The following is an 11,036-nucleotide window of genomic DNA, read 5'->3' on the forward strand; positions in this document are numbered from 1 at the left end:
ACGTTGGCATGGAGAGAGCTGAGGGTTTCGGTTTGAGTGGAAATAAAAAGTGCAGCTGAATGTTTGTTTTCATTTGCTGAATTCTGCATTTGCAGAATATCTTAACACAGATGTGAGGTTTACCCTTCTATAGAACAGATAAGATAAATGTTCCATTGGTCCTGCTATGAGCCCCTATATGTTATTATGTTATTATAGCATCCCACATAGCAAGCAGGTCTGGCCCAGATCTGGTATCAAGCCGCCACTGCTGGCTGACTTCTGGCATGGTAAGACGCATGCCATCCAGATATGGGCCAGGCCTGGTATAGACTGCACTGTCTGTGTGATGGCATGCCACATCTGGCCCGATTGTGGTTCGGTTTATGTGGGCCAGGCTCATAGGAAACAGGTCTGGCCAGGATCTGGCATCAAGCTGGCACTTCTGACTGACTGGTGTCATGGCAGGGTGTATGTCAACCAGATGTGGGCCAGGTCTGGCAATGGTGGCACTATTTATGTTCCTATTTTAGTTGGAACCCCAAAGTGCAATGTTAATATACTATACTGCTATGGTAGCCAACGTTACAAATTCAGTTATGACAGGTTTGTGAGTGTACACTTTATCCAAAACCTAGTGAGGGTTTACACATGTTTTCCACCGGGTGGCTGTAGCTCAAGTGGCAGAGCTGGTCACCTACTGATCGGAAGGTGAGTGGTTTGACTCCTGGCTCCTCCAATCTGCATGTCAAGAGTGTGAATGTGTATGAATGTAATTAGGAAACACATAAAGTGTGTGATTGGGTGAATATGGCATGTTATGCAGAGTGTTTTGAGTAATAAGGGGGAAAGGAAAAGAATCAGTTAATTCACTGTCTGAACAGAGGTTTGTCATGTTACTTTTGCACTATTTATCTTCCTGCACATGTTGTTATTACATGGCTTGATTAAGGTACACATTTGGCTGACATCTGGGCCAGCACAGAGCCAGCTGTATGTCTGCAACTGGCCCTGTGCTGGCTCATGTCTACCTCTGGCAAACCTGATCTGGGCCGCCAAAGGGCCATCATTCTTTGCGGTATGTGGGCCATGTGTAAGCACATTATGTGGGCCAGATCTGGGCCATACCTGTCATGGTCTCCATGCCTGCCCGGCCGGCACCACAAGGCTATGTGTGCTGTTTTGGTTCTCTCTCTCTCTCTCTCTCTCTCTCTCTGCCTGGGCGGAGCTCACTGTGGGCTCCCGCCCTTGGCCCACACACCTGACAACAATCACCTGTCATCACCGGGAGCACTATTTGAGGCTGGAACACAGATCCTCTCGTCGCTGGATGATTGTACTACTGACGTTAGTGTTTCTCGCAGCTCCTGTGAACTCGTGCTTAGTAATTTGTAATTTGTTTGTTTTTTGGAGACGTCTAACCGCTCTGCGCCTGAGTTCCTACAACCAGATTGTGACAATACCAATTTTGCTACGTGGGATGTTGCTATGACATGAAGTGGATGATGTAAATGTATAATGTTGCATTCTTTTGTGCCCTTGCCACGTAATGTGTAATTTAGGTAGAAAGTACAGTATATAGCTACACATGACTGGTTGCAGGTAAGACACATGTTTTGTGCAGAAACATGCTGAATATTAAAGGATAGAAGAAGCATGTGTCTAATATTAAGTCAGATTTTACGTTTTCATGTTAATATTAGTTTTATTCACCTTGCTACTACATCATTCATTTCAGAAAACCAAAAAAAGAAACTATAATCAACTATGAAATAACACAAACATACAAATGTTAAAATGGGTAAATTCCTCTATTCTAAGTGTCTGTCTCCCTAAAGGCTTAATCACATTTACACCAGTTTGGACTTTATTCTTTGCACTTTTTTCTGTGATGTTTCTGCTGCATTACATCCTGTAAAGCCACCTTGAAGTGTTAACCTTTTCTGATCTTCCTTTTATTAAAATAATTTACATTTTTAATAGTTCTCTCCCAGTGTCACAATAGTGGCACGTTTTTGTAGTGCCTATCAAAATGTCCCCAAAGGCACAAAAACCTAAATCGTCTGATCCCTGCTTCTGCATAATTCAATAATTTTTTGTTGTATTTCTGTCAGCCCTCCTTTCTGTATCACATTGCCATACCTGCTTCTTTATTTGCTTGCAATGTACTTCCCGTTTATTCAGGTTGCTCCGCCACCTGGACCTGGATCCTTTAAAGTTTCTTTCAAGATTTTGTTTTACAGGCATGAAAATAGCTGCCACACTTATTCACCAAAACACTGATTAACCTCTTCTGGAAACTGCTGTAATTGCTTTAACACGGCAATATTGCAGAGACCAACAGTGTAAACAATAAATATTAACAAATTTCACTACTTAAAAAAAATCAAAACTTTGCATAAAGTTCTGAATAGTGCCTTCCACTCTGCAGGGTCTCCTCTCAAGTGATTCATGTATCAGTGTTGGGTATTTAAAAAGACGTATAGATTTCCAATGAAATGAAAGTTCTTGTATTCATTGTAGCAATTATTCAAAGGGTGAAAACACATGACTCAGAATGTATATCCTTATTTGAATTAAAAGTACGTTTTATGACTAAGTATAACTAATTATCGATACTTCCTGTCATCTTTGACAGCTCATCTCACTTATTGATTCCATTTCCAAGTGAGTAAAAAGTCTAAGATATTTGTTTTATGATAAAAGCTTAATTTCTTTAACTAATACAAATATCAGAGCACTTTGTTGGTATTATAATGATATTGATACTGATATGACTTTAAAGCACTGTTAACAAAAGATTACAGGATGATGATCTTTCAGTTAGAGCGTGTTGAAATGCAAGTGCCCAATTTTGCCACCCCCTGTGCTCCAGTGTGCTGACTTTATTGGCTTTAATAGTATATAATGTACTTTATCATGATACATAATGTATTTCATTGTGAGAAATCTCACACTTTGATAGCTGATGTAAGAGTTGTGTTGCACACATCAAGATTCAAGAAAACTTTATTTGTCACATGCAAGTTGCCCTGCAGTGAAATGGGACCCCCCGACCTTACATACACAACACAGACATCACATAGGGAGACAGGTCGGAAACCGGTAGTATTACGGAAAACACTGAAATGTACAATACAATGGGAAAGTCCAAGAGGGGAAAAAAGAGACCTCTACTCATGCTGTGCTCCTATGGGAGGACAGCATGAGATCAGAAAACAAAAAAACTCCTCTACACAGAAAGCACATAAATGTCCACAGCACAACATTATGGAGCACGTGACAAGCAACAGGGGTGGGTAGAGGGTGAGGAGTAATCCGAAACATTTTTTCCAGAATTTTTTCCAGCGCTGGGCCCAGACCCACCGTGTTCTCCAGGAGGAGACAAGCATCGAAGGCGTTTGGAAAGGGAGGAGGGAGGAGTGCGTATCAGTGTGTGTGTATGTGTGTGTGTCCAGAGTTCAGCTGAGACAGTGTCCTTCGCCCATCATTTCACAGTAGAGGTTAAATACTGTATGGCAACTATTTGATCACATTCAAATAAATACATACTCACAGGCTTTGCAAATATGGGATCCCTTTGTAGGATTTTAAAGATTTTAAAAACGTTTCAGGATTTTTAAATTAGGAGAGGGGGGGGGGGGGGGGGGGGGGTCAAAATTAGCGCTACATCTCTCCTCTTCTCAGCCACTGACAAACACTAATCTGGCACTGTACACTAGGTCAGCAAAATAAAGCAGGAAATTGATGGCAGTGATTACAGATGCAGCGATTGTATCTGGGTCATCGTTTCTCCTGTAGTTAAACTGGAACACAGGCCAGAGGATGGTGGCGGACAAATACATGATAACTGCCAGGAGCCCATATGCCAAAAGGAACTTGGAGAATGGGATGGGGAGACAGCCGGTCCACTCTCCCACACACAGCACCACCACAGCCATGGAGACGATGAAGCAGATGCAGTACACTGCCATGCACCACGTCAAAGCTGGATGATGGTCGTATGTCACTGGGCTGCTGATCAGGATGAAGATAATACAGGCCAAAAAGGTCTGGCACACTTTCAGTAAGCCTGGAGCTGTAGCCATGTAACCTGCCACCTCTCCTGGCCTTGCTTTAGACAGGCTCACCTCCCCCATGTAGGCAACAGCTGCCAGGCAGGAGAAGACTGTGGAAACTATGCGATGGTCATGAGCTACACGATAGAACAACTGGTGTCTAAGGAAGAAGACTGTGGAAACTATGCGATGGTCACGGGTTTCACTGGCCTGTTGGTGTCTAAGGAAGAAGACTGGGAAGATGATGGATGCTGAAAGGCAGAGGAGTGTAGCATAGCAGGCGACAGTGATGGGGAAGTTGGACCAGGACACTGGCACCCGGGCCTGGAGGCCGAACAACTCTACCAGCAGGACCAGCAGAGTGCAAGCGAAGCTGAACGCCCAGCAGAAGATGCACCAGTCAGCCATGACTGTGATGGGCAGATGAGCTCCATGTGCAGCGGCGCTGAATGCCACACAGGTGAATAACAGGGCAGCTACTCGCATCCTGAACAACTGGGAAGTAGGGACCACAATCAATGGCATGATGGGATGTTACAGTCTGTCAGGAGGTGAAAGTGACTTTAATAGTCCTGCAAGTTTCAAGACGAGTCTTGTACTGAATGTCGGATCCTGCTTCTCCTCTACTTAGTGGGCATTTGTCTCATAATCTGCAGGAAGAAGACAAAGATAATCAGAATAAAATGAAGCAAAAATGTGTTAATATGCAGTTAAGGAATAACTGTACAGTACGTCTGTGGAAAACAAAATTATTTTAGACATTTTAAAAAAAAATTAATTTTTAAAAAATTATATTTAAAATTATTTTAGTATTATTTATTTATTTGTATTTTTATTTCATTATCCTTTTTATTATGTACAGTCCATAAAAACAGTAGCTGAGTTTTCCAAAGTCTAACCTTTAAGTTTAGTCTTATTTCTTGTTAAAATCACATGCCATGCTTAGTATTTCTCATAATCAGTTAATAGTTTTCAAGCACTGCTTTAAACACTTTATTCATGATGAATAAGCTAATGTACAACACTTTTTATTAATTATGTTTTCATGTTCTACAACTCATTGATTAATCATTTATAAACGCTACTCTGCATCAGTTACAAACCAGTCATTTCAGGATGCTCAATGGTATACAAAATAACTGGTAAAAGGTAAGTAGATGGTTAGTAGTCCTATATAATACTATAAACTCTACATGTACTACACATAGTAGTTTCATACTAGATGTTTTATAAACACTGAATATCAGGGTTTCATCACTCATATATATCTTAACAGATGTCTTACAATATATTTATAACTGTCACTTAAAGGCTGCCACAGCTGTAACTCACTATCGACCAACTTCTTTTTTGATAGATTATCTAAAATGCTCATAAATACCTTAATAAACTTATTTAGGAAGTTACAAACCATTTACTACTTGTTAGTAAAGTATCTTGAGTGAGCCCATCTAAAGTGGGGACCATATATACCGTACAACCTATTTATAGATGTGAAAGTTTTTAAAGTACATTGTAACAAAAAATAAATGACAACACACAGGGTAGATCCAGAACGCAATGTATTTTTAAGATGCCAATCACAAAAACATGAGAACAACGCTTACAGATTGGACACACAAATTATGATACAAAAATAAAAAGTGTCAGCCAATATTTGAGGTAATACAGAACACGGCTGGATGCAAACTATATGACTTGTAGCTCTTTACATAAAGTGTATCACATGTATGATCATTAAAATTAAACTACAAAATTTATAAAATAATGAAGTAACATTCAAACCAAAATCAGCAGCAGACATGGTGCCTCCTCTTTTGAACAGCCTCAAAATCTTGTTATACCGGTTGACCACTTGCTTCGGATTCTGGACTGCATTTGAGAGAGCATAATCATTAATGTAATAGTGTGGTAATGAAACACACCACATGCAAAATCAAACTGTTAAGTTAATCACTTGACTTCTTGTTCTTGGTTTTTGGTCATGTTTCTTTGACTTCTTGTGTTTTTTTGCTTTGCCCTTCATCCTCTTCTTCCTGTCTTTATCTGATGAAGTTGTGCTTATGGAGGAGTCAGAACTCTCATCAAAAGACCCATCAGAGGACAGTGAAGGTATGCACACTTAAAATCAATCCTTTGATTTTTCTGAAAATCGACAGTGCCCCTTATAATCCCGTGTGCCTTATGTATGAACTCTGGTTGTGTTTACTGACCTCGAAGCGATTTTATGTCGTACACGGCGCTCGAAAATCTGTCAAATGTTTTAGTACGACTTTGCTGAGCTACGAACCCGCACCGCTTGATGGATTGTCGGAGCATTACGGCTATCGTAGTCAGGCGCCTCGCGGAGTGATACGTACTGTGCTTCAACATAATATTAGGGTATTGTGTGTGTATAACCTCTTTTTAAGTTTTGTGGATATTATACATGGTTATGCTGAGGATATGTCGGCCAGTTTCCACTGGAAATGCCTTTTGGTTCAACTGTCAGCAAGGAGTTTGCACTGTTACATTTTTATATAACTTTAATGCACATAAAAAACAGCTGCTTGTTTAAGTGAAAATACATTGATGGGGTTTTTTGCACTAATAACGTTGTGGAGTTGTAAAGTATTTTGTCTAGTGTCAATTATATCGTCAGTTATATCATTATCGCAAATTTTCAAATGTATATCGTGATAAATAATTTTGGTCATATCGCCCTGCTCTAGCTTATATGTCACCTCCTTTATTTGTTGATGAAAACAAACTGAAATGAAGTTAGCGTCATGCATTGGGATACTGAATTGTATCGTTGACATAATTGCAATTGAACTGATATGCGAGTAGGGCTGGGTACCAAAACACGATACCTTTTTAGTACTGACTGATTCAGTAGGTATCGATACAGAAAAAATAATATTTTTGGCACAAAATTTCTGTACTTTTCTAATTAAATCTCTGTTACTGAGCCTCACAAGTCCTTTTCTTCTGCTGCTGCGGATCACATGCCAGCAGTGGCTTCGCAAATGCGCGATTCATTTGCAGTCTGGATGCAGTGGGTTAAAAATCATCTGTTCCATATTCCACTCTGTCACCAATTATCAGAGGCAACAGCCTTAAAAATTTCCAGTTTTGTATTAACTGTCCTGAGAGTTTGTTTGAGGAGTGACCTCACACGGCTTTGAAGAGGTATCAAAGTCAGAGTATTTAAACTGTTTAATGCTCTGATTTGGAATGGAGTGGGTCAACCATTCTTTTTTTTTTTTTTACAAAAAATTTAAAAAACAGCACAACATCATATGACAAAATGCCCTTAAAATGTTGTGTCCTGATCAAAATGGCAAACCTGGCTGTCAGATGTGAAAATCTTTTAAACAGTTGAAAACTGACTCAAATTTTATTCCTCCTATATCTGGTGTACCTTCAGTCTTGAGGTGTTCAACAGGAGAGTTGTACATCTCTATGGTGCATTCTGCACCACACTAATGACACTCTAATGACACTTACAATGAAATTGAAGGTTGTTGGTTCAGTGCAGGGTGCTGCTGGCCTCCCTTGCTGAGCTGATTCAGTCTGGACTAGTGATGTTCGATTCGTGAACGAATCGTTCAATACTTGAGAATCACTTTACTGACTCAAGAATCATGATTCACAAGCCCCACTGACTCACTGACTCATCCCTGTTGCTGTTAGCAAACTAATTCCATATATCTAGCTTATAATTAAAATTGTGGGGGGAAAAACAACAGCCAGTTTCGTAACAAAAGCATTTCTGCTCTGAACTGGAAGAAAAACCCCTGAGTAGAAGCTCACATCAAGAAAATAGCTCCCCGGTTCAGAGTAGCATCACGCTGCTAACATGCTAACAACATGTTTTGAAGATTAACAAAGACTAACACTGAGCAGTGCTGATTTTCTAACACTGGAATATTTCTAACATTTTGAGTTATTTTCCAGTGTTAGAAAATCAGCACTGCTCAGTGTTAGCCATTGTTAATCTTCAAAACTGACTAGGTTACTTTTAAACATATAACACTGTCAAAAGTGTTAATTTAACACTCAACAGTGTTGTATTTAACACTCAGAGGTGTGGACCCATATAGACACTCTCCAGTGTTAATTTAACACTGGAGATTTTGCTGTGTACCAACAGGACAGTGTACATCACTGTCACAAAAGCGTTTGTTTTCATTCAAAGGCTTTATGGTTTTTCCCTGGTGGGCTGGTCTCTAGTCAAAATGCCAGGGCTGATTTTTTGTCCCAGTCAAGCCCTGGGTACACAGTGGTCATAAACGGATAGAAATGAATGGTTGAAGTTCGAGGAGAGGAGTAAGCAATTAACTAATAAGAAAAATTATGTTTAATGATCAAACCAAGTTAACTGATGAATCCCTGAGATTCTGAATTTGAATGTGTTTTTTTTTTTCAATGATAAGGAAGATTAAAACACAATCACTTGTGACTCATGATGTGCATTAAAGGGTTAAAAATCACTGTAAAAGCACACAGACGGTGTTATTGGTTCTACAATAGAAAATAGCCTTTTGCCATTATTATCCCACAAAATTTAGTTTCATTATAAATAGCTGTCTTATATCAAATCACAATCAAATCAAAATTTATTTATATAGCACATTTAAAAACAGCAGTTTTGATCAAAGAGCTTCACAAGTTACTTGGTGAGACTGTAGAACTTAAAGAAATAAACATTTTTTATTTTTAGTAATCGCTCGTATTTACTGTTAAGATATACTGTTTTATCAAACAGTCTGAGCTTGTTAATATTAAAACAAAATTCACCGTAATTTTCACAATAATTCTAACAGTGTTTTGACATTTTGTTAAAATGAAAAGCACGGTATGTTTTGAGTAATTAACATACAGTTGTAAACTGTAAATTCAAATGAAAAAAGCAGGAAAGATTGTCATTCATACAGAATTATTATGTAAATTGTAGGGTGATTAATTGTAGATAATGTTACAGATTTTTCCTGTTGTTTTCAAAGACAAAAAAAGCAAATAACCGTTTGTCAATATAAAGTAATTTAACATAGATATTACAAGCATTTCCCCTTTTTGATTTTAGGCAATTAACCGTTGCCATTTTACAGTTATTTAGGGTAATTTTTACGTACATTTCTTATTTCTAGGGTGTGGCGAATTTCACTAGAAGATCAACTCTAGCTCACCCCCGCCCCCATAGATCCCGTTCAATTGCCATTAACTCCGGTGTCACATATCCTGTTGCACATAAAGTGACTCAAGAAGCAGCTCTGAAGAGCTAACAGCGAGTATCCAGGAAGCAACAGTAGCAACATCGAAGCAGTTTTTCAGACTGAATGGTAATCAGGCCAGAATATTAGGACTATTTTCAGGTGTATTTTTTTTTAACAGGGATCAACATCCAGAAACACTTTTTTAAACTTCCTGTTGAATTATCACGGTTTAAACACACTCCATGCATGGTGATCTAAACTGAGAGAGATGACTGTTAAATTGCAGCAGCAGCATGGTCCTGATACATCAGAAAAAAGGTGCGGTTGTGCGGTGTAGGTTATGTGGCCTCTTCTGCTGACAGGAAACCAGGTTTGGGTTTACGCTTTTGGTAGCGCGCATACCATGCTTATAGGTTCTTAACAAAACCCAGTCGAGGGGGTCGTGCCATATAAAGCTTAAAAGTTAAAGGGAACCACCCACACTGTTGTAAAATGGGGGCAAAGAAAGTTTCTCACAAATAACAGGTTATGTTAAATCAAATAGGCTATTGCAGGATTTCTTACCTCTCTTAAAATAACAAAGCTATGAAAGAAATCTATGCTCGTTTTCATGCCAGAGGAGGCGTGTTCATTTCTAAGAGTATAACAGAGGCGTTTAACAACCGTTTAACTGAGTAGTTAAGAGGTTTTCCATGTCAGATAGCGGACATAACGCGCCTCGGTGCTATGCCTTTCAGCTCTACTCCAAGAATAGACCGCGATAAACACGAGCTGCTAAGTTTTACTTAAAATCTTTCAGAGCAACATATCATCCTGAGGCGGGATCTTACCGATTTCTGAGCCACCAGGAGTTTTATTTCACAATAATGTTAAAGCTTTAAGTTCCTCGGCGCATCCCCTCTGTTATCCAGCGATATCTGTCTCCTGGTCCTAGCCTGTTTGGCACCCCGGGCGAACACTCCCTTGCTCGTTTCTCCTCCTCTTGTTTTCTGTTTTTTCTAAACTGAGCACCTGATGGCTTTGAACTTTTCTTGTCCATCTTCCATTGGTGTTAATTTTGCACTCCAGTATGAAGACAAATCCCCCAACCTGAGGATCGCCACAACATAACCTAATAGACCTACACTTCAGTTCACATATTATTCACTTTATAGGGTTTATTTCTGTGATTTCGCACAACCCAGGATTCAAATCATGAATACATAATGGGCTTGGATTTACAACATTATGAAGCAGCCGGCCCCTCTCCCCTGTCAACAGGTTGTGTGGGAGACTTTAAATCACCAAACTGCAGTGTAGATTTATTTTCTTACGCTTCTTATATTTATTGTTTGTTTACTTGCACTGCTGTAACTGGAGCCTCGTGGTCTCGTCTCTCTATATACTGGACTGTATGTAGTGGAGATGACAATAAAGTTTACTTTGACTTCAGCAGCGAGCAGGCGCACCGAGGGCTCTCGCGCTCACTTTTCGCGTGTAGAATTTCGAAAAAACGTCGGTGCAAATTATAAGTCTGTATCATAATGTCCGCTGTTTTAGTGTTTGTTGTTTTTATTTTGTTTTATTTTGCGAGTTGTTTATTAGATGCTGCTCCAGCCAGCCAGAGAATCCCCCGCCGCCCCGCCCTCTCCTCCCTGTGCCGCAAGCAGCAGGCGCACCTCGCAAACGGAGGACGCCCTTACTCCCAGCAAATGGGCGATAGAAAACCGATCGGTGCCTATGCCATTCCCGATGTGAGTACGAGCATTTTTTTTTTTTTTTTGCCAATGCCCGTGATGTCGCCCCGTGTCAAAAACCGCTG

At 39.8% G+C, this 11,036-nt stretch overlaps 1 protein-coding gene across 1 annotated transcript; it reads right to left on the reverse strand.

The window, feature by feature from the left end:
* Positions 1–3,632: 3,632 nt before the first annotated feature.
* On the reverse strand, positions 3,633–10,151 carry LOC146714436 (myeloid-associated differentiation marker homolog). Its single transcript, XM_085452735.1, has 2 exons — positions 10,066–10,151; positions 3,633–4,687 (listed from the first exon to the last, which is right to left on the reverse strand). The coding sequence occupies exon 2, from the start codon at positions 4,560–4,562 to the stop codon at positions 3,663–3,665; it is 900 nt and encodes a 299-aa protein (XP_085308861.1). The 5' UTR covers positions 4,563–4,687; positions 10,066–10,151; the 3' UTR covers positions 3,633–3,662.
* Between the last annotated feature and the right edge of the window lie 885 nt (positions 10,152–11,036).

The sequence above is a fragment of the Copadichromis virginalis genome, linkage group LG3, assembly GCF_057382275.1.
Source record: "Copadichromis virginalis isolate Kocher_CV1m ecotype Utaka linkage group LG3, C_Virginalis_male_GT1.1, whole genome shotgun sequence".
Classification (NCBI taxonomy): domain Eukaryota; kingdom Metazoa; phylum Chordata; class Actinopteri; order Cichliformes; family Cichlidae; genus Copadichromis; species Copadichromis virginalis.

Bases quoted from the DNA above. Each gene is read 5' to 3' on its own strand.
- LOC146714436 (XM_085452735.1), bottom strand. From the start codon at position 4,562: ATGCCATTGATTGTGGTCCCTACTTCCCAGTTGTTCAGGATGCGAGTA.